General features: G+C 38.3%; 1 protein-coding gene across 2 annotated transcripts; it reads right to left on the bottom strand.

Annotated features, from left to right (window-relative positions):
- Nucleotides 1–45: 45 nt before the first annotated feature.
- PRKCI (protein kinase C iota) lies at nucleotides 46–24,253 on the bottom strand. 2 transcript variants are annotated; one of them, XM_027464259.3, is made up of 18 exons: nucleotides 24,041–24,253; nucleotides 17,707–17,828; nucleotides 15,037–15,126; nucleotides 14,198–14,248; nucleotides 12,966–13,051; nucleotides 11,469–11,609; nucleotides 10,548–10,602; nucleotides 9,760–9,818; nucleotides 9,149–9,325; nucleotides 8,255–8,352; nucleotides 7,163–7,249; nucleotides 6,423–6,558; nucleotides 6,083–6,170; nucleotides 4,927–5,052; nucleotides 4,745–4,824; nucleotides 3,622–3,711; nucleotides 3,201–3,316; nucleotides 46–2,626 (listed from the first exon to the last, which is right to left on the bottom strand). In XM_027464259.3, the coding sequence occupies exons 1-18, from the start codon at nucleotides 24,148–24,150 to the stop codon at nucleotides 2,539–2,541; spliced, it is 1,800 nt and encodes a 599-aa protein (XP_027320060.2). In that variant the 5' UTR covers nucleotides 24,151–24,253; the 3' UTR covers nucleotides 46–2,538. The 2 variants fall into 2 exon arrangements, with proteins under 2 accessions (XP_027320060.2, XP_038039417.1); XM_038183489.2 differs by lacking the exons at nucleotides 12,966–13,051; nucleotides 24,041–24,253 and having other exon boundaries at nucleotides 17,707–17,757.
- Nucleotides 24,254–24,386: the final 133 nt, after the last annotated feature.

The following is a 24,386-nucleotide window of genomic DNA, read 5'->3' as shown; positions in this document are numbered from 1 at the left end:
TGCCAGAGTTTTGCAGTATTTGTTTTTTAGGTTAACACACAGAGGCCTAATGTAAATGTTTTATTTAAAGTAAAAATTGTGCACAAATAAAGGGAATGATTACACAACAATGTTCAAGACCACATTCCACATGAAACAGGAAAATAGTGACAATATTAACTAGCAGAGCACCTAAGAATCCAACTTGTGTACAAAAAGGTTAATTCCACATAAATACATCATGCTTCTGATGCAGACATTGTATTCAAAAAACCAAAGCCTACTGCCCTGAACTGTTTACACCCTACGTCCCTTCTGAATATTCATGACACTTGCTATATGCTCAACAGTGAAAAATAACTGTTAATATCATGGCACTTTGGAGAAAATTAAAGTTTAAGAATGGACTTACAGTCACGTAAGACCTTTGTAATTTATCTCATTGACAATGGTTAGATATATAAATAAGGTATTCTTTTCTGTAACATTATCATTTTCTTTTGCTTTGAGCACAAAAGACAGTGCATTACCCCATAACACTTCTGTGATGAACAGCAGAAATGCCCTTCCCTATGTAAAGCCATTTTACTTAACACCCCATATGAAATTAAGCCACTGTACAACATTTTTCTTGCTTGCTTTAAGTAACTTCCAAGTTTGATACCAATTAAGTCCTGATGTCTAAACTAGTCACCCAAGTGTAAGAGTCAAAGGCTAAACACTTGATCACAGTCTTAAAACTGCATGCAAGCAGTTCATTTCACATGAACTAACCACGTTGAAGTTACTAGCTGCTCTTTAGAAATAGGTTTACTCTGATAGTTTACATTTGAAAACACACAACTTGAGTTCAAGGGAACCTGACTTAACAGTGCAGAGGTTCAACGTTGCCCTGAAATTGAGGCCCCTCCAATCACTTCCCAGTTTTGAAAACTCAGTCCAATATTTTGTTTCCTACTCACGTTGCAAAGAAAAGTATGAACCAAATCCCATACTATCAACTACTGTGCATTTGTGCAATCTCTCCCCTTGAAGCTAACGTGTAAGTGAAAAAATTCACCAGAAGATTGGTGCCATGAATTTACAGTTTCACCACACAAGGATTTTTCAAGGAGAGACATTGACTAAACAGAAATATTATTAAAAGCTTCAGATAAGGTTTGCTAACGTGTGTTTACAGACACTTAAATCTGCTTTCAGTAACACTCAGCCTGCCATACAGCTCTTATTTATATAATACAGATTCTTTTCTTCAATATCTCTTAATCCCTTTTCCCCAAAATACAAAATAAAAATTAAAAAGTGATACATTTGGCATTTCTTCAGCCTAAGACATTCAAAACTATTCCTCAAACATTAAAAATAAGCCGTGCTGTATATTACACTGTTTACTAACGTGAAATGTAAGAAATATACCTCCCGAAAGTTCTAGTTTGAACTGTTCTATTTATTCTGATTGCTTTACTATTAGATTTGAGTTTACTACCAACATGTAAGGTTTGATTGTGATTACGAATTACTGTCTATGAATGGAAAAGTTAAGGGAGTCACTGTGGACAGCACCTATTTTTTTTCTAGACGTGCTTTTTCCACTGGCAACAGTATGGCAGTGAGATTTAAAATTGGGAAACAATGCCCTTACCTAGGCCATAGCTGTAGTGTATGCAATTCTAATACAGTAAGACAGAAACTGTGAAAGCAATAAATAATAGCATGAGGTTCTGCATTCTTCAGTATTAGCTGCCCATTCCTGCTAAATTGCACTCTACTAATTTTAATTTTTGAAGTATTAATTGAATTCCACTTACTTAAACTGACACTGAATACCACACAACCCTCACTGAAAGGGACAGGCTCAGAAAGGCACTCTGTATCAAACTGCACACAAGTCCTTGTATATCATTTTGGAGTGAAGCCTATTGATTCTAATACTGAGTTAATCAACTCCTTTAGGACAGGATCAATATACTCTATGAGAACAGCTATTCTTGACCTATTCAGTTTAAAAATCTGCTTTCCTTACTGTCAGTTAAATCTGAAGGGCAAATGTAGCTGTAAGATGGAGCTGCAACTTCGACATCTAAGGAGAACAGGGCTATCATACGTTTAGATTTAGAACTACAAAAGTCATGAGGTCTTACTTGTCTTGCTGGAAAAAATGGAAGTCCTTTAATGATATTTTATTACTTCCCCTAATGCAATTTGTATTCTTAAAGCAGTAAGAAAACTTTCCTTTATCAGAACACTGTATTGGCAAAGTATACAGCCAGATCCCATTGTTCAGTCAGGAACCCCAGAGACCAATGTCCATATTAAGATTCAAGTTTGGCAAGACTGCTGGGAAGTTTACATTTTAAATCTTCTGGCAGCCCGGGGTTCAGCACGACGACTGATCCAGATGACAATTAATACAAAAAGAAAAATTACTGACTAATCCACGCTAGGTGGCAACGGTATGACATTTTGTTATTCATTTTTATGCAAGTGCATTCAAATGAAGAGATGTTTATCCATGCAAAAACAAACAGTAACAATTGGCACAGTCCAGAAATGCAGAATTCAGACACATTCCTCAGCTGACATCAAAAGAGGATTTATGTATTCAAAGCCTTCAAATTCAGACTGGTCAATCTTCTTCACAATATCACTATTAAGATTAAAAACAGTTGTTAGCTCAACAAAATTCAAAGGCAGCAAGATTAGCTGGCAGTTTGTCTTAAAACATAGACCTCTACAATAGACTGCAGTTGAGAACATTCCCCTTTCTTGCTTTTGACCCTATCTTTCCTTATAACTTTTTTCTAGCCCCTACAACAGCGACAAAACGCAAAACCACTCAGAAGCAATATCTGAGAATCATAATGGCCTAACGTCATGCAGAAGTAAACCACACAACAGAACAGGTCTCCTTCACGCGTTCATTTCTTTCAAGTGATACCATTAAAACGTAAAATAGCACTTATTCATCCTTTCTCAAAAATTCTACAAAATTCTTTATAGTAGCTTTCCAACTGCTGATTTTTACATCATGCCAAAGCACAATATTGAATCCATCCATTCTAAGCCTACCATGAGGTCACACAAGAATTTTCCAAACTAACAGAAGAAATCATTATTTACTGCTTTACATACACCCTCTGTACTATAAATACAGCTATTCTATGAAGTTATCTAACTCCTTCACTGACTTATCAAAATGTCTTTAATTCTGTATTACTTACTCATCATCTGGAGTGAGCTGCACAGGTTCATTGGTGAACTGGGAATCAAAGTTATCCAGACCAAATTCTCCAGATATATTTGGTTTAAACGGAGGTACCACTTGCTTTTGCTCCATCTAAGAATAAATGCATTTAGTGACACCAAGAATGAGTTACAAACTACTGAATTATTTTTAAGCAAGGCTGGAAGTTACTCTTAATTTTCTTTTATATGCTTTCTGTGACCATTCTATTAAACTACTCTACTTATAGTACTTTATAAGCATTAAAAGGTTCTGTATTATGACTATGGTACACCAGTCAGGAGCTTACAGTTTTTGAAAGTTTTTTTTTCTTTGTGGCATCCCATACAACAAAAACAAGCTGTCAAATTATCACTGTCTACAAAGAAAGTAAGTCACACCAACAGGTATTCACATACCAGGTCCCAATCAACGTTGCGAAAGAACGGATGTCCCTGGATATCTGCAAATCCTGTTTGAGGATGGCAGCCTAAACGCTCTTTTGGATCCTGTGCAAGAACAAAAATATTTCTAAATTGGTGCCACGGCCTACATGTGAATAAAAAGACAAACATTCTGAATTCTGTGAGATGTTACGAATTGTTATGAATTCTGTCACAAGGGGCAATGGAGAACGAAGTTAACTTTATTTATTTTGGAAAATGTTCCAATTTGCTGTCTGAAATAGGCACAAATACATGGAAGCCTATAACTGAATTGCATATAAACAGCCACCCCATCTGTCCTCATTTTTATTTAGACCTGTTTAAATGTCCTGTCATCTAACCCAGCTCTGAAACACGCAAGTGAATTTGACTCTTCCTTCTCAATAAGCAGATTGCCTATGTGAGGCAATTGCACTGTGATAGCAACTGCAAGTTCCTGATAAATACAGCTGAAAGATTATTTTAACAAGTCCTTCCACTAGGAGGCTGTAACACTACAGCTCTGAATACAGGAGGACAGGAGGAAGCTGCAACAGAAGCAGTGTTCTTTAACAGTATTACCTTCTGAGTAATTTTAACCAAATCTGGATACTCCTGTTACTCTCCCCACACTTTTGCAACTCACTAAATAAAATCCAGCATGTGCTTAGACTAATCCACTGCCACAGATGCAGGTTTTGACTATCAGGCTAGTTAGCTACCAGCCAATAGCAAGTGCATAGTGCCTCTGCATTTCCCTCAAGGAGGCCATCAGAAGTTGTCAAGAGTGATTTGCTGAACTCCTATTTAAGTACCCAGACTAATCTGGTACAGTTGTCCAATTCCCCAAGTTAAAGAAATTATTTAGAGCATTTCTAAGCCTTTTAATTTGAAATTTACTCTCAACCCCAGACTAAGAATCTAAAACTTCAGGTTCTAAGAGAAATATCTAAAACACGTTTCCCAGCCCCACTAAAATTCTGCAATATGTTCATACCTTTTCTACCCTATCTCTGTGTACAGCAGATAAGGTACATCTGCTACACAACAATTAGTCAACAGGTTTTAAAAAACAGCTTCTCTTGAGAAGTCTCAAATTGCCTGATTTAACTCTTACCTTATTAAGGAAACTCTTTAGAACACCTGCTGCTTTAACAGAAAGGGATCGGGGAATTCGGATCTGTTTTTCCAAAATTACTGCAAGAAACCAAGGTTCACATCAGCCTTTGCATCTTTAAAGTTAGATTAAAGGTAAGTAGAGACAAAGCACTAAAGTATATGAACATTCATTGTACTTACCTTGAAATAGATAGTCTTCTGTGTTCTGATCGGGATTGTCTGAACTTCCAACAATATCGAATGGTGACCTGCCTGCCATCATTTCAAACATAAGTACCCCAAGCGCCCACCAGTCTACGCTGAAGCCTAGAATTCACATGAGAAAATACCGATTAAGTTTTTTTAGAGCAAAAATACATTTTTAGGGCTAAAGCAAGACTTGTTTTAAGAAGAATTAGCTCAGAAACCTAAGTATCGATTAAATTTCTGATTACGTAGTTCTCTGTGACCTACTGAATAGAGGAAAGGTAACAGCTGTAACAGACATTACTTGGTTCATTGGGTGCAGGATAGGAAGGAATGCCGTACAAAGAAAAGGAAACTCAGCAGGTTTAAAGGTTGGTGTTACAACCCTAAAGTCTTAGATTATCTAAGCTTAGTCATTGCCAACCAACAGTGCATTATCTGAGGCGGGGGAAGGACAAGAAGGAAGTACGTGGTTCTTAATAGTAGCAAGACAGTCATTTATGGAGATGAACATAGCTATATTGTTATGCACTGCTAAAGAAAAAAATGCAGCTAGGCTTAGACTGATATAGTCTGAAGTCTGTTAGATCAAAGATCTGCTGGGCACAGCACTGGAAGCTTAGGAAGAAAAGGTAAGTAGAGGAAACATACACGGTAAACCCTTTGCCTTCTGTACTCTCTTATCTCGTTTCAGGAATCTTGTGGACTTCCTGAACAAGCAATTGCATAGACAATTTAATTTTTTTTAAACACTGAACATGTGAAAGGGATGTCTGTTAGCCCTTTGCAATACATTTATTACTATACATTTGTTACGATCACTGCTGCCAAATACAAAGGTCCAAAAATGAACACAATTTAAGACAGCAAGTAAATATTGAAGAGTATATAAAATAGCTATAAACAAGAATAAGTTTAGAAGACCCATGCTATTCTTCAAGATTGGTAAAAAGTTACGATGTGGGAGGCATGGTGTCTTGTTTGCTTGGTGTAATGTTTCCTGTCTTTGAAGGGTTTTTTCACTCTTTCAGAAAGAATGTTGAGTTAAATGGATCAGGTGTGTGATGGAGATTTGTATGTTCCACTGCCAAACAACTTGAGTAAGAGATAAGCCAAAAGTTATACAAGAGCAGTGAAAAATGCAACTTACCATAATCCTCCCCCCGAAGAATTTCAGGAGCAATATAGTTTGGAGTTCCACAGAACGTGCTAGTTATATCGCCAGGCCTCAGTCCTTCCTTTAAAAAAAACGGATGGAGACAAAATAAATCTTAGGAAGAGATTCTACTCTCCCACTCCACTGAAGACTGCACTTGGAATTAATGCAACTGTCCTGAATAAACTGCTTCATTTTGAAATGAGTATACAGCCTATCTGCATGTGTATAAACAAGTACTTGGAACCTTCACCTTTTTATGTCTCTGCATCTTTTAAATTAGAACAATTTCTTAATTGTTGATTTTACTGGTTAGCAAGGAACTGCAGCTTACCTTGCACATGCCATAATCTGTGAGTTTAATATGCCCTTCAGAATCTAGTAGCACATTATCCAGTTTTAAGTCTCTGTAGATTATCCCCCGTTCATGCAAATAGTTCAATGCTAGGCTGATTTCAGCGGAATAAAACCTAGAGCAGAAAGAAATAATGATTACCCAAACAAACAAAAAAACAAACCACCAAATCTTGGTAGAATGATACTTTTCTAAATAGCATTTTGTGTATTCCATTGTAATTTTTCACCAGGTGAGTAGGTAAGTTGTTTGTAATAATACAACCGTTTCTATCCACAGTCACACACACACACTTTTTTTTTTTTTTTTTTAAAGTAGTATTAATGTCTGGTGAAATCATTCCTTTCACCTCAACCTGAGATGAAATACATGCAAGAACTCAGCATTTGCCTAGACAGCTCTTCATTGTTGTTCTAAAAGAAACACATTACCATTAGATAATTTTAAAAATATCACAGAAGTGTTTTTCTAGAAAAATCAGAATCAGATGCAGTCATCAACGGTAATGCTAATACAAGCAATTCTTAAGCGATTCCAATTATAGCTCCTTTTTGAAACAAAAAATATTGTAGCTTGCAGCAGTAAAATGAGGATGCAGTTTCAAATTTATTAAATTCTTAAGATCTGGAGAAGATTTGCAAGCTCACCACCATAATCTCTGCACTACTGCACTGTGTCAGAAAACCAATGGTTCTGATGAAATCTGCAATTAGACATACCTGGCATGCTCCTCTGGCAGTTTTCTCTGCCTCTGCATGTGAAACATTAGATCTCCTCCATTTACATACTCTATAACAAAGAATAACCTGAAACACACAAAAGTGTATCACAAGTGCTTCTATACAAGGCTGAAAGACTTCCTTATTGAACAGATATTTAAGATGTTACAGGTCTCTATTACTGGACAAATGTCAATTTAACTTTTCCCATCTCTCTGGAAACATGGTTGGCTTCACCTATTTCCTTTCCCTTGAATAAACTCCAAAAGTTAAAAATCAAATATACAAAGTTTCGCTAGATAATCTCTTTACTGCTAGAGGAAAGTAAGTAATCCTTCCCACAATCTTAATCCATTACAACTACTGCTTCTCATCATTATGTATGACTATATAAATAGATTGACATCAGTATCCGTGCACATAAAAAAATTCCACATTTTCCTTCATGATCCTCTTAATCTCATTTGTTCATAATTAATATTACTAATATCTTACAAATACTCTCTTCTCACTTAGCTCTACTAGCTTATTACCTTTTTTACAGCAATGACACCGTTTAAATACACAATAACTTTTATTTATACTGAAAATTATTGCTGTATAGAATAGTAATTTACTCTGTTGAGATCTCTTTTCCTATATACAGAAACAACAAAAAAAATTTTCATCTATATACCACTGTTTTCCAATTTCTGCTTAGAGATTCATCTTCAGAGTCTATGCATCACTTAGATTATTTATTTATTTATACTACTAATTTCACCTCCCTTAACCTATTTTTTCCTCCCATTCTAGTTTGTCTCTTCTACTCCAGATTCTCAAGCATCTTTTCTTTCTGCTGGCTGTATCTCTCTCTTTCTTTCTAGAATCCTTCCTGTTATAACAACCAGTATTTCACAATCTTTTGCATCTTTCTAATCTGAAAAGCTTAAATGATAAACAAGCCTTTTGTTCATAAAAGTCTACAGTGATTTACAGTACACTGACTTTTACTACCTAACACTTAATCCTTTAAATAGGCTTCTGAGGTACAAACAATAGCAAATATTTATTAAATAAAAGACGATTAGCTTATCATCTGACGACCTTTACCTGCTTTCTGTCTGGAAACAAGAATGTAGTCCAACAAGAAAGGGATGATTTGAAGCCTGTTCAAAGACGTGTTTCTCTGTCTGAACCCAATCAATGTCCTGTTTAACAAAAGAGGCATTTGGATAAAGATTGTTGTACTTTGTAGGTCAAACACTAAATACAATTAGCAGAAAAACTGGTGCAGATGAATGTAAAGTATCATTAACAAATGCAGAAGAAATCGATGGTATACCAGAAATATATACAAAAGCTCTTGAATAGCAGACCACAGTTACTCAAATCTTTACAGAGTAGCCTAAAGAAATGTGAGGGAAATCTTCAGCAACCAGAGGAGCATTGGCAGTTGAATACTGCAATTCCTACAAACCACAAGTTTCCTCTAATCACTGTGTAAGCTACAGCCAAATTAAGATGGACTGATTTGAAGAACAAGTAAAATAACATCGTGAGGATCTGATTTGTGACCAAAAATCCACAAACACATGAAAAACAGACTCCACCTCTTCCTTTTTCAGCCCAGTGAATGCAACAGGAGAAATACTGCATAGTGCTCCAAAATAATGAAGTGTGAGAGGCTCATTAACTTGAATTCTGCATGAGTTACTGCTGCAGATACTGCCGATTATGACAGTAACAATACTGCTTGAAGTAATAAGGCTCACGACAGAAACCACTGGCACTGGACGACTGCTGTGAACTTCTGGTCTGTCAATGAAGACCTCAAAATTGGTCATTTGTCTTGTGAACTTGTAAAAAATATTTCTTCAAGAAGTTGAATGTGTAATGCATGATTTTCAACTAACATTGCAGACCTAGAAGCCTGGCACTGCCTTGTTGCAGGTACTAAAGCTCTTCAGAACAATTGGCTGAATTACTGATAAAAAGCTTCCCTACCTCATCATCATTGACGAGTTCTTTTTTCACCACCTTCATTGCATAAATGCGTTCTGTTTTCTTCAATCGAACAAGCAGTACTTTGGCATAACTGCCTCTTCCTATGACTCGGAGCAGATCAAAATCCTGAAGACCCAAACTGGAGGAAGCTTTGCCACTTTCTCTAATGCCCATTGCCTGTTGACAACGATACTTTGGAATTAGTGAGCAGGCTTGCCAATTTTAACAACTGCAGTTGCTATTGTTTAAGGAAAGTTAGCATTTCAAACAGAACAGCAAAATGAATATAAACAAGTGATTCAAATAACATTTGTTATTCTTAAAACTGCACTACCCTTGAAAAGTAATGTCAGGGGAAAGGAAGGAAGCAACGTGGCAGATGAGAACAAGTGAAACTGGAAGAGTTTGGAATACTTTCTAAATCAAAGTGCATCTCAACTCCAGTTTCAAAGTAGAACAGCTTACAAGACGTACATGCATACACCTGAGTTAGCATCTCACATGTGCTTTACGTACGAGTTTTCATTTCATGACAAGATAAATTATGAAGGCATTAAAACATAGAATTATTGAAGATTTCTGAATATAGTTAGCATGGTTAGATACTTTACCTCTTTTTCTTCACCAACATGGTCCAAGCTCTCATGGCTTGATGGATTATATGGAATCACTAGAGGTGCAAGAAAAACAATGAGACTTGACATGAAAGAATTTCTTTTTCCCTAAAGTTTCCACACCCAAGAACTGAAGCAAGAGAGAAACAGTTTAAATGTATATAAGGTAAGCATTGAAAACTGGCAACCTTTTTTTGTTGTAATTTCTGAACTATTGGAATAATTTTTTGCTGCATTAACAACCACTATAGCTAACGCAACACTCTGTAATGATATTTGAAAACCTATTAAGATTAATCTCAACACAGAGCATCTCATTCAGAATATCAGCTTTTTGTTGTTTTAACTGATCATTGTCTATATACAAATTCAAACATCAGGACGACCATTTTGACTGTTGCAAGAGTGAATCTGTTTGTCTACTGATCACACAGAAACCTTACTCATTTTTATTCCACTGTAATTGTGTTTAGGGCTTTTGTTGATTGTTTGTTCAGGACATTTAAAATATGCAGCATATCAATGGGAAAAGGTTTTTCTTTCAATCTGCCTAGATTTTTCATTTTTAGCCTAGTTTCTTAAACTGCAAGATACAGAAAACTAAGGGATTTTTATATTTATTTTCCCCTTAGTATTAAGAATCTCTTATTTTTCTTGTTCTATGAATAAAATTAAAACAATGTTTTAAGAATAACTTGCTCAACGTTATCCTGTTTCATTTTAAAATCCACGTTCATGTTTCATCTCCATACAGTAAATTAAGGAATAAAAATAATTGATCTTACCTGATTCTACATTATCTGGATGCACCGATGATGGATCCATAGGCATTATTGGTTCCTGCAATTAAGCACATTTTTGTAATTGACTGTGAAAAACATTACTTTGGAGACAATAATTGATCCCCGAGGAATATAATCTAGCTACTTTTTAACATGATGAATCAACATAGTTACAGCTCTAATCCATACACAATGAATATTAAGAACGACTCTAGTCCTTATTTTACCTATTTTCCGAAGTTATGACAAGTTCCCAGAAGCTGTTGAAGTGACAACTTAATACAACAGAGAAAAAGTAGTACAGCAGATGAGAACTGAGACAGAAAATCTCAAGTACTTTAGCAGTACATATATTAGTCAAATCAATTTACAGAATATACATGTAGACTTGTAGACATCTGCTTTTAATATTAAACTAGGACAGATATTTATTTTATCCCCCCCAGAGACTCAAGAACTAAAGATGATTCCATCTCTTGAGAGAAGTCTCAAATTTTTTGTGCCTCAATCATCCTTTTCTATATAGAAAACAGTCAAATAATCTAACATGTTTAGAGAAGATATTTTACTTGCAGTTCTCTTTGAAGATACAAAATAGTGTCTGTGTGCATATATAAGTACACAGTGTAACAGTACAGTGAAGGAAAAGGTAAATATATCTGTCACAGGAATAAATAACTGATCCAAGAATAAGACTCACTAAACTCTTCTCACTGAACTGCCACTTCGCTAAGTGACTCTGACATTTTCCTGCCATTAACACAGCAGACAAAGAATGACAACCTTTCAAATTTCATCTAGCATGATTATTTGCAGACTACAGTTTGAAAGCCATTAGTATGAAGTGGGCTCTTTTGATTAATTTCTTTAAAAACAAACAAACAAAAAACAAAAGAGACAACTTTTCAGACAAACCATACTTACTGGTTGTAGTGTATGACGTCCACATTCAATATTGACAAGCTTGTGACACTTCTTGTGAACAAGGAGTTTGCAATTGATGCATTTATATCCCTGGCGACCCAGGCCCCATATTCGGTCAGTGCAGATGGCACAATGAGCTCGCTAGAATGACAAATCAACAAAACCGACTGAAGAGCAAAAGTAAACAACAAAAACTATTTAGACACGCTCCACACTCTTGTTATTGAAGAATAGTGGATAGAAGATCAGAGACCCCTAATGAAATTAGCACTACATGAGCAGAGTCCCTATCTCAGAGCTTAAAGATAGAAGAGGCAGATACCACAAAAGAGCTCAGAAATTACAAATGAACAATAAGCAGCAACTGCCGTACAGGAAGAAGCACATCTGCTCGGAAAGGTGCAGGCACAGTCAGGCTCTTCTGCTGCACGTGGACCCAGAGAGACGTGAGCCAACTCCAGGTCAAAAGCAGTGCAGGTAAACCAACAGGTTCCTGCAACCAAACTGACTTGCTAAGTGTCTCATCATCTCTCTGTGTAGATGAGTACTTAGATTTGTAGAGAGAAAAGCAGGAGAGCAAAAGCTTCAGCACAGTTAAACCACCAGGTAACAGGAAATGAGAGGGTCACCACTCACTGAAGAACACTCAACGCAACTCAAAAGAACCATGAAAACATGGTGCCTACAAAGCAAGAGAGAAAGTGATTCTGTGATGGTGCCTTGACAGCCTTTTACTAGGAAGAGGTCAATGAGTGTTTCCCAGAGCATTGTAAGAAAAAAAAATAAAAAAAAAAATAAAAAAAGAGTACAGTTAGATGAATAATGCTGAAGATGAGGTTTAGCAGAGACAATTTTGAGCATTATTTAGCGCATGATACACTCAACTTAGAAAAGAAAGAAGAGTACTGAAGCTGTCAAGGAACCTTGCTTATTTATTTTTTAATTTATTTTTTTTTAAATAAACACAGCAGATAGTCTTCCTGGTTCTTAACTGTTTGACTATTGCTTTTTGAAAATATTGAAAGTGGTCTGTTACTTACAGTTGCTTACATGCCACCATAAGCAGAATGTTTAGAAAAACATCTCAGCTTTTGTTTAAAAGTAATGAAAGAAAAGTCTGTGCATCATAAGCAACTCTGACTTTTTTTATTCCCAGAACATACAGAACTGCAACTGCACTTTCAGCTCAGTCATCTAATGTGAGTGGTAAAGTTTGCCCTCTATTACGGTTTTAAGGGAACAATGGAGCATTTAACTAGTATCATTACAGACTGTACTGCGAAATGAATAACAAATATTTAGTTTTTGTTAAGTGCCTGATTTTATACTGAGAAAGTTTCCTGAAGCTGTAATTATCAAAGTACTACAGACAATCAACAAAAATGAGAATAAATTTTGAGAGTAAATCTACCTTATAATTTTTCAAGGCAGTAGCATTAAAATTACAAAATTAGACATCCCTGTAACATGGTTTTAAATACCCAACAAGAGTCTCACCCTGTTAAATCGTTTGGCTTGGAAAGTGTGACCATTTGCACAATAGAGCTTTCGCCACCGGCGGGCGCCTCGGCGATAAATGGATTCTAAGAGGAAAAACATACGATTATATCCATAAAAATATAAACGCAGAACTACAATATCTTCTCATGGACAATTCTGTGTAAAGTGATTTGCAGAGTAATGTTTCACTCTTGCAGCCTTATAGAAACACAGAGTAATGTTCTAAGTATTTTTTTCATTTGTTAAATTTTGGAGAAAATTTGATGTAGAATACTCTAACCAACTGTCAGTGAGTTGAAAGAAGGAAAGTGGTCCAAACAATACAAGCACTTGTTTGCAGAACATGCACCTACCTTGCCTAAACTCAAGGAGGAGCTGTGTGAAAGGGAAGGAGGGAAGAAGGTGCATTTCATGAGCATGCCATGATTTGTAAGATTGCTTGCACAAATCCTCCAGTTTTAGGTCCACAGCCACCACCGTATTTTTGCATTATCAAGAACCAAAACTGAGAACTATGATACACAAAACTACACTGAGTTGCAAACCTATTTCAGATTTAGTCTACAACCTTGTTTTTTCAGAAAAGCAGCACTGATCATACTGCCAAAGTTAATTTTTAAGCATGTACACTGACATTTGTCAGAGACTTGGATATCAAACTGGCAGATGTGTTCATGCATGACACACCCATAACCTTTTATAAAATGAATACTAACAGCATAGAAGTATACATTAAGACAGATGGAAAATCACCTCTGTAATGGTTAGTACATTTGCTAGCATGATTTAAAGGTTTTTGGAGAATACTTATATAGCCTAAATATTGGTTTAAAACTGGTGATATGACATTTCATTACCACTGGTTACAAGCCTTTGCTCACATTAGTCAGCTAGCAATCTGATATCTACTGGAGACAGAAATAGAATAAAAAAAACTGTCACGATAAAAGAGGCAAAAGCAAGGAAAGCAGAGACGCATGGATAGTTAACAGAAATGCAAAATGTTTTTTATTAACAATGATTCAGAAATGACAAACAACATTTAATTTCAGCAAAAGTTTCTACTCCTTTTAAATACGTAAGTTGTAGAGATTTTGCATTATTAATGCTTATAAGCACAGAAAGCCAAATGATAGAATATCAAAATTGTCAAGAAAAGGAAATCTATTCAGTCTTCTAGAATAGGAATCCCTGATTTTAAGTACTTCTTCACTAAAAAGCCTACTTACTATCTTCTCCCGGACAAGGCATGCCAGGCCGTTCTGGTACGCAAGGGAATACTGCAAGAAAAACATTGGCTTTCTATTAATTTTTGTTCCAGACAGAAAAATCTTTGGGTTAAGTACAACACTTCTGAAAGGCACTCAGAATACACTTTAACAAAACTTAGTTTAACAGAAAGCAAGCTGAAAAGCTCCCACAAAAATCTTTGCTAGACAAAACAATGATCCACATGAGAAATAAAACCGAACAGCAGAGCAAACAAAGTTATTTCCTAACAAAGGTAACTAGCAACAACTAATGATGATGGTTTCTCACGTGGACAATCCCTGCAGTCAGTATTTAGAAATCTTGACTATAAATATCATACTACAGCATCCTAACAGCCAAGTGTGATCTTGTCTATACTAGCCCTTTTTTTTCCAGGGTTATGTATATTATTTATATATAAAACAGATACAATTCTTTTCTATTTTTAAAAATATTTTCTGGGAAGCTGAAAAGCTGTCTCTTCCTTCCAGCCAAACTGATGAAGAACTGTGGGTGCTGTATAACACACACACATATTTTCTACCATTCATTGCCAGCAAGCATACAAATGAGAGATAGGAGCTGTCTCATCAATAAACTAAGACCAAGTATTTTATCTCCACTAATTTCATAAAAGGCATTTACAAGTGCTGACAGCAAAAAAGCGTGGTGCACAGTCTTCAGCATCCTTGACAGGATGCTGCAATGGACTTTAACCAAGGAAGCTGGAGTAGTACAAAAGACACATACAATACATAAAAATTGCACTTCTTTGTAAGTGCAATCATTAGAAGTAATATATTGAATTTCACCATACCATGAATTAGAAGCTCTGAATCCTTGTTTAGCTCATACAACCGAAAGGCTTCTTCCAACTCCAGCTGGGAAGAAACTGTACATGGGTCTCCTGAAGAAAGAAAAGAGAACAATACAAAACTTAACCCAATTAGTTCTGTGCCATTCGACAGTTCCCTCACAGTTGTGCCTAAGATTATTATTGTAGGAAAACAAAACAATATTATCCTGCACGGTAGTACTTATTTTTCATTCTGTTCAGAGAGTACATCTGAAAATAGTCACATTGAATGCTTTCAGGGAAAGTAAGAATCTAAGATATTCCCAAGTTGCAAGCAGATCATAATCGCAAAATATTGGCTTGGTCTCCTACAAAGTTACGCGTTATTTCAGTACAAGAGGTGCAGGATACCTTATGGAAAAATACTTCTAGATTGTCCATTATCAGAATTCTATCTTTATTCTTTTCTGAATTTCATAACACTCAAAACCACTCCAATCTTTGAAGTCACCTTTAGCCGTTTTTCATCATACTGCATGTCCCTGCCCAATTAGCCTATCTGGGCATCAAACCGCCTACCCACCGCACAAACTCACACAATGGAGAGCAGGGCAGGAGGAGAAGGAACAACTATTTATTCAAACACACCAAGAATCAACAAACCAGTTTTTCTTCATTTGTTTTTGACACCTGTGCAAACAGTTTTGTGTTTCTTTTTGGCAGAAGAAAGGGAGGCTTTCAAGAGCATACGCAGTGCTTTGAACTAGGCACAGGTTTGCAGACATTAGTAGGAAGCTTCATAATTAAATCTGACTTGCACATTTATTTTTTATTGGTGATCACAATGGCAATAGCATGTAACTGACCTTTCCCACAATGCCTTCAGATTCACAATTTCACTTCAAATATCTAATGGGGAGTAACAGAAGTCTGAATTTAAAGTATTATTAATGGTGGCTAAGTATTAAAAAAAAAGTGTTACAAGAATATTCTTTCATCAATGAACAAGTAATAATTTTGCAGTTATCTAAAGCCAGATAAAATATTAATGGAAAATATTCAATTTTGACTTATTTAACAAGAAGTTCAAAATAGAAGTCTTTCTAAAAACAAACCAAGTTCAACTCCATTTTCCAGTTGAACCTGAACTTCTTTGTGTGTTTCTATTCAACTAAATTAGATTTGCCTTTGTGCGATTACCTCAGAAACAGAAGTAGTTATACACAATGCTCTACACCTGCACTGTATCCTAAGTGAATACATGAAAAAATGTCTAACTGCAGTATTCTTCTTTTTACCTGTCTCCAAACAAAGAGCAAAAGTTGAGGTAGAAAAAGGTGTTGCTTCAAGTAAATCATTGAATCTGCACCTTTTTTTTTTAATTTTTACAAACACATTTCATTAAAAAGAGGTGTACTTTTTACTATGACTCTCCAGACTCTTCCTCTTCAGTGAAAAGTCTACCATCCTCCTCCAGATAAAACAAACCAGCCAGCTTACTGTGAAGTGCACATCAAACTCCATTAGCACCACTGCACAGAAGTTCGGCCATAAACATCGCTCCTTTCCTTAACTGCATCTGCCTTGTGCAAGAAACTTGGGAATCCCGGCAAGGGAGCAGGGGAAAAAACCTGCTTAGATACTGAAGACCAGAATTTCAGCACACCTGCCCATATTGCACTTCCAAAATCAGCTTTGGTCCATGTTTAGTTCTAAGCTCTGAATAAACTGGCACTCACCCAATTCTGAAGGGGAAAGCTGTGAGAAAACAGGTTTACAAGCACCATTTATGTTAATCACTGCATACAAATACTAATCTCTGCAGACAAATCGCTGCACATTATGGCCTTTTATGCCATCAAGTACTTAGCATGCTAACATAAGTCAGCTATTTCATAATTCAGATGTCTCTGGTGCAGCTCAAAACTTGTGTAGAACACTTTCTTTATGGCATTGGTGTAGGAACTACAATTAAGCTTTTCGAAACATTCCTAATGTGTACATACAGCTCAGAAGGGACACTGGACTACATTTGATCTGTTAAGAAAAAAGGAGAACTGCCTGAACTTTTTTTCATGTTAAGTAAACAATAACATGGAGCATTCAGAGCTACCATTTAGATAAATAATTTCTTTCATTTTTTTCTTCTAATACTTGTAAAAAAGTTTAATTAACTATATGTTGTTAGACTTTAGATTGCTAAAGGAACAGCTGATACAGACACTGAAAATACAACTTTTTGTGGTTACATGTACAACTATATATTAAATTGTAACAACATTTCATACAAATACGGTATTTTTTATCATTAAGGTTAGTTTAACTCTTTTTGAAACAGTTAAGGCTTATAAGGAATCACTCGCTTCCTCAAGTGTATTTTCCATTTCCTTCCTACAAAATCTAAACATTGAATTCACATTTTAATGGTCACTGGGTTATTTATTTGGTTAAAAATAAAACAGAAATGGAGCATCACACAAAGTGATATGGAATAACAACAATTAAGATATACTTGCAAGGGCATTGGGCAGCCATTGCTTTTACAGTCAGATTTCCCAATTCTAAAAACATTGAGCTTATCTCATGAAGGCAGAAAGAAAGGGAAAGATGAAAGGGAGAGGACAGATTGAAAGCTTAGCACCATATTGATCAGATATTTGTCAGAAAGCCAAGTGGCAAGTATTGATTTACCTTCTTCATCAATCCATTTCATGGTGAAAAGCTGTTCATTATCAAAGGAGCACATGTCGCGGACTTCACTGCACAGTCCCTCAAATGAGATGGAAGGTTCAAAATACGTTATCATGATGTCCCTGAGCAAGAGAAAAACAAATCTGAGAAACTACATTGTAATATGTAGCATTGTTACCTCTAATGCCTTTCACATACTACTAATATAAAGCCCATCTCTTGCCACAGCCCCCTAAAAAACCTTAAAAGTAATATTAATAAGCCATTAGCACCGAGAGTCCTTCCTACAGCAAGTCAGGCTCCGAGGGATTTTTATTACTACTTTGACATTTATTCTTCCACCCATTTGCTTTTGAAAAAAGTAAGATTTACATGGCCAAATAACTTTGAAGTGAGCTATAGGAGATTTTAACGGCACACAGAAATGAAGTATTACGTCAGTGGAAAACAAAGAATTAAATGCTGCAAACACTTAGAAGGACATTACTAACGTATTGGTGGTTTTCCTTACTCTAACAAGTTATTTTGTTACTAGTTACCAAAATATTTAAAGAACGTATACATCTTCTCCAACTAAATTGCAATTGCATAGATGTTATGAAACATTAATGAAAAATATTAAACAGGTTGCCTACCAGATTAAAGGGTGGAATAAAGTTCCAAATATTTAAAGTGCCTTTAGAAAGGCATGGTGATGCTGCACCACAATGACAGGGAGCGCGAACAGACGAGCAAAGCGTATACTTAGATTTAAAATTTAGTGCTTTACTGTTATGCAGAACTGGTATTTCTGTTATAGTCAAGATGGAGAGTGAGTTAACCTGGTGCTTTAAATGCATTAACATAACACGCTGACCCACTGTCTTGGTATTTGCTGGGCCTTACAGGGGAACAGGTGACTCAGGGCAGCAGCCCTTTAAGCAAAGGATGCCAGAGGTACAGTTCAGAGGAAGGTAGAGAGGAAGAGAGGGAAAAAAAGAGGACTGTTCACAGCACTACACTTCAAACGACTTGTATAAACCTGACACTTGACCTGTGACACTCATCTTCCCCCTAAAAATTCGACCAGTTAAGATTCATTTGTTCGGTGCAGTTGTCAGTGCCAGCACTGTTTGGTGGTGGTATGGAACGGAAACAACAGGCACCATTTGCATCTGGTCAAAATCCACATCAAGGTCCCCACCAGACTGAAATGTACGTATGCATCAAGATCGATGACTATAAATCACCTTGCACAGGGGCAGAGTCGTATCCAGCAGTTTGTGGCTTACACTGTGGTCATGGAACATGAAACACTTCCAGGAGGGGCAGCAAACAAGCATGATAAACACGTGTGCCTTAATATTGCAGAGGCTCCTTTGAGTTCAACAGCACACACAACCTAGCAAAGCACGCTAGAACAGCCTACTTCTGGCCTTATGAGCAGAGATGGTTTAGTTAGGGGAAAGACTCCAAGAAACTGCTAGGATACTGAAATCACACCTCAAAAATCTGAATGGAAGTCAGAAAGCTGCTCTGTTATTTGGCCAAGGAATTGCTCCTCTTCTTTCCACACAAGACAGAACGGTATCTGTACCGTGGTATGTACAGACACTTAACACAAAGCTAGAAAAAAAACACAAAAGAAAGGATGAAAAAAGCCAGGGAGTCTCTCTGCTGACACAACTGACAGCAGGATGGAAACAGAGTTGAGAGGAGCGAAGTGGCAGCTCTGCTCTGTTTCTGTTCAGGGTTAGATCTCGCACGCGCTGCTGACACCAGGCATCACCAGCAAGCGAGGAGGCCTTGCTAGGAGGCAAAGCCTCAACCTGCATTTCCTGCTTGTCGGGGACCCACGTCTCTGTAGGGAGATAAGGCACCGCACCGCTTAGCAACTTCACTGATTTGCAGCTGAGGTTCACCTTCATTTCCCCACCCTGCACAGATTTATTTCTTAAATAAAAGGTTACGTTCTGCAGGGCACTAAGAAGTCAGAGTTGAACATTTCAACTTTTCCAGCTTATTTTGTGATTGAACTGGTACACAATGGGAGAGGGTAGGGTTGAGCAGCGTGACTGTATGACTGCTACAGGCAGACAAGAGGCAGGTGACAGACCACAGTCCTGACAGGCAGTAATCACTGCTGCTCTAGCAAAAACTGAAGATTAAAAGAAAAATTACTAAAAACCGTTTAATTTTTTTTTTCAGGTCCACACATTTATCTCTACATTACTACAGTGACCAGCAAATGTCACGTATCCATGATAGTAGGATGCGTTGAACAGCTTAGGAACAAAAACCCTTCCCTTATTGATGAAGTAAAGCTGATCCAGATTGAATGAACACTTCCTACTTGTTGTCTTCAAGTGGCAAAACAGTTGCCCTTCAAATAAAAAAGGGGTTTATTATTTTAGAATTTAATTCTCTAAAGTACTACACTGCTACCTTCAGTTGGACACGTATCAGAGAGCCGAGGAACAGACCTGGAAAAGCACCCAGCCTGCACCAACAAACATCAACTTGTTGGCGCGTTCTGCAGAACCCTAGCCAACAGCGATATTAAACCAAAGGAGGAATGTAAATATGAACAAGAGGCTACAAGCAACACCTTGCACGTTTTTTTCTACAGACAAGAAGGCAGCTTTACATGATGCAGGAACTGAAAGATTACAGGTCTTCCTACAAGCTCACTTTGCAATTTTAACCATAGTGGTGTCACTGACGCTTTCTCCTGAGCTAAGTCTCGCTTCCAGAGTAGCTCTGCTGTCACCTTCACGTTTTATGGCACTTTCCACGCTTGCTGTGTTCATTAGGAAAGAGCTGTATTGATGCAAGTCCCACCTTTCCTCCAAGATCAAACAGCTTCTTTCTCATGCCCTTTCTTTTACAGATCATCCAGCAGTCACAAGAGCCTTTAGCAACAACAAAGAAAAAAACACAATGCTGACAGTTAAGTGCAATTGAATACACCTATCTCACTCTCTACTTCTAAACTCAAGCTTCTGTGGGAGACTACTGCTGGAGATTTTTCTGTCTGGAGCCTCATACCATATACCTGAGGATGCAGAGATATCTAGTCACAGATTAATTACACATCCACATGTTTATCACACAGCTATGTCAGTCCTTAAGGCTTTAGCTCACTGAAATTAGCCCATGCAAGAATTCTCCTGGAGAATTCTGCTGTTTCAGTATCTTTGCAGTAAGATCCGATAAGATCTTACACGATTTAAGTGGCTCTTTTCTCTTTCTCCAGGAAAGGCCTGAGGTATGGAAATTGCCGCCTCCTGCACAGTTGTTTTTTCTGGGGAAAAAAAAAAAAAATACATCACCAGAAAAAGCAGCCAGCTACAAAATGAAATCAGTGTTGAAACTACAAGGAGGAGTTTATATGTTTGTATGTTTATAGGCTTGAACCAGAGCTTTTTAAAGCTGAACACTCTCCTCTGCAGAACTTTATATTCAACAGACAACAGAAGACATCGAGATGAAAATCTGACCAGAAAGTTCTCAAGACAAAGAATAATATAAACAAAGGATGTGAGAAAGCAAAAACTTTTAAAAGCAATTTTCTGGAAATATCTATGAAGGTGCACTTTGATTTTACAATTAAAATGGAACTCTTTTTTTTTCCCACCGTTTATTCCACTCATGTAAAATTAAGAAAAGAAGCTAATTTAACATGTATTGTGAGAGGATTGCCAGGAGTATTTTTCATTCAAAATAAATCAAACAGTCTGTGGGTAAAGCACTGGGATCCTATGCCTTTAACTACGCTAGAAGTCTAACCTACATTACAGCCTATGCAGTTAAAACAGTGCAAAATCTGTCAACCACTGAAAAAAACAAACAAACAAAAAAAACTAGCAGTTCCAATTGTGACAGAAAATGGTTCTACAAGATTGTTGTTTTGTTTTAAATTAACATCAATTCTATAGAATTCACAGTGCACACACAGCCTATCACCCCTACCTGTTTTCACCTACTACAACGCAATCCTCCCCTGATGTAACAGCTTCTGGTACTGAACTGACAAAAAGCAACTACAACAAATGAGATGAGCAAAAACATAAACTTCTAAAAAATAATTAGACACCTAAAATGGCTGTAATTTCAGAGGGTGTGTAAGTGCTGCACATTTGAAGCTGATACACATTGTTACTCTATCAATGAAAAAGCACTAAACTTTAGTTATAATAAATTCCTACCAGCTCAGTCAGGAGCCTCTGTCACAGACCCTGCCCTGATGACAGTAACCCTTTAAAACAGATAAGACTTTTTTCAGCCTTTTAAACTAGCCCTATGATAAGAGTGGCTCACCTGAGAGAAGGAAATATCAGGGTAAACTCAACCCAATTCCCAAGTGTTTGGGAATTCCCACCCTCTTATTCTCATGATCTGTTTTAGGAAAATTTTCCTTCCTGGTTTTACATATTGCATGAATTTAAGGTACAGAATTACCACTGCATAGTTGAATGAAACAAAGACCCTTCAAAGAGCTCTTCATGAAAGCCTTTGTCTAGGCTGAGAAAAGCAATTAGGCTCCTGGCCAGACGGAGTGATGTTCTGGGGCTGGGACTCAGCCTTGAGCTGGCAGGAGCAGCCCCACCACCACCTTCTGAGAGCCAGCCCGGGCTTCTGACTTGCTGGGCTGGGGTTTTCTTGGGGGGAGCTTGCTTTTTTTTCCTTTGACCAGATACAGCGAGTGGAAGTTGAAAAGACCTTCCAAGCGAGACTTTCACTGTAACTTCTACATCCCGTTTAAAGGCTTCTATCAGAAAAAAAGTTAAGAGAGATTAACATTTCCTAATTAACACTATTTCCCTAAAAATCCTCTATCCAGCTCTAATCTTGATACGGTTTATTTGATTAAAGCAAAAATGCTGCCTTTGATATCAGCATTTTGGTCCTCATTCTTCAAGTCATTCCAGCACAAGTAAAATGTTTTCCTTTGCTATCCATTTCTTGATAACGCTAGCTTGAGAAGTGGGCATGAGACTTGCTTTGTAGGAGAGCAGAGAGAATAATTTGTTTAGACCTCGAAATGAATCATTACAAAGGCATTCAGCCTGTTAGTTTGTTGGTTAACCAACTGCCCATATGATTCAGTGCCACTATTAAAAGTAAACTGACAATTGCATTAACAGTTAAAAAGTCAGCAGATGAAACTCAGTTGAAACTCAAAGGAAACATTCCAGCGCCTGTGAAATTGCTACCTAATATTTAAAGTGTCATGAGCCAGCATTCCTCTCCGATGTAGCAGTTTTCTTCTGCACTCCCACAACCCTGGGCTGCTTTATCTCTCTTCTTGCGCCACAGCCTCCCAGCGCTAAAGCAAGAAGTCAAATGATTGCATGTGGAAGTGATCAAGATTAAAACTGACCCAGCAGAAGAAAAATAAATGGTTTTAATCCAGAGCAGTTTCCACTTTAGTTCGCTGCCTGACAAAATGAACACTTCTGTCAGCTAATGGCCAGGGCCATCTCCACTCCTTTAAGAAATAGGGCATTAAAGGGACTGTAAAAGAGCAGAGAGTTTCACGTACTATTAGTTTGAAAGCATTTCACAGACCTCATAAAACCACAGATTATGCCACTTTTACACAGATCCTACAGCACTTTTGCCAAGAAAAGCCCCAGAGCAGACACAGCCCAGAAACAAAGGGCATTACCAAATGCCAAGTGCTCAGCAAGGCATTTACAAGGCATATACTGCTCCTTAAAACTATAAGACTATAGATATCAGACAGTGAGCACCGTAAATATAGAAAGTTTTTTCTCGTACTTAACCCAGGTAACTGGAAGGAAGCTGTTGAGAGTGCCTGGAGCTCCATCCGAACCCAAAAACACAACCTGCGTTGTTTTCTGATGAGATCACCTCCCACCCACCTCCACGGCCCCACGAACCTTGCTCTCAGACTTTTCAGGCCGGCTCCTCTAACTGTCGGTGCCCAACAGGGCGCTGCGCACCCCCAGCAGGGCACCCTTTATATTATATTATATCAGATTATATGTGTCGTTACACGCTGCTGCAGGACAGCAGCACCCAGCCTCTCCCCCTGCAGGCCCCCAGCACCTCGCTGCCACTCGGCTCCCTCAGAAACCCCAGGGAGCACCCCAGGACCCTACAGGGCAGGTTTTCAGCCCAACTCTCCTCCTTCAGCCCCAAACAGATCCCCACACGCAGCTCCCGGCCCCAAAACCCCTATTTTTTTCCTCATTTTCCCCGACTGTGGCACCGAGAGCCCCGCGGGGGAGGGGGGGGGGGCAGCGCGGGCACGGCCGTGAGGGGAGGCACCGGGGAAGCACCGGGGAGGCACCGGGCGGGCCCCCGGCCCTGCCGCCGCCTCACTCACCCCTTGTAGTAGGCTTTCACGCGGACCTGGTGGCCTCCGTCCCCGCCCAGGCCGCCCCCTCCGCCGCCCGGAGCCGTCATGGTGCCGCTGCCGTCCCGCTGTGTCGGCATCCCCGGGGCGGCGGCGGCGGCCGGGGCCGGGGCCGCGCTACGAGGAGGAGGCGGCGGCCGCGCGCCCCCCGCCGGCCCTCAGCCCGCCCAGGCCGGGCGGAACCACTGCGGGGAGGAAAAAGAGGGGGGGAGAGTGGAGGAGCCCAAGAGGCGCCCGCACCCCCGTGAGGGAGAGGGGAGGGCGGGGCACAAGGGATCCCCCTCTGTGTCCCCGCCGCTTGGTACGGCCCGCCGGG

The sequence above is a fragment of the Anas platyrhynchos genome, chromosome 9, assembly GCF_047663525.1.
Source record: "Anas platyrhynchos isolate ZD024472 breed Pekin duck chromosome 9, IASCAAS_PekinDuck_T2T, whole genome shotgun sequence".
Lineage (NCBI taxonomy): Eukaryota > Metazoa > Chordata > Aves > Anseriformes > Anatidae > Anas > Anas platyrhynchos.
Note: the sequence above shows the minus strand (reverse complement) of the source record. Positions and strands in the feature narration are given on the sequence as shown.

Bases quoted from the DNA above. Each gene is read 5' to 3' on its own strand.
- PRKCI (XM_027464259.3), bottom strand. From the start codon at position 24,150: ATGCCGACACAGCGGGACGGCAGCGGCACCATGACGGCTCCGGGCGGC. The intron at 6,559-7,162 runs GTATGTCTAATT...TTTCTGCTCTAG, and splicing joins CTGCCAGAGGAGCATGCCAG to GTTTTATTCCGCTGAAATCA. The intron at 5,053-6,082 runs GTAAGTTGCATT...TGTGAATTCTAG, and splicing joins TCTTCGGGGGGAGGATTATG to GCTTCAGCGTAGACTGGTGG.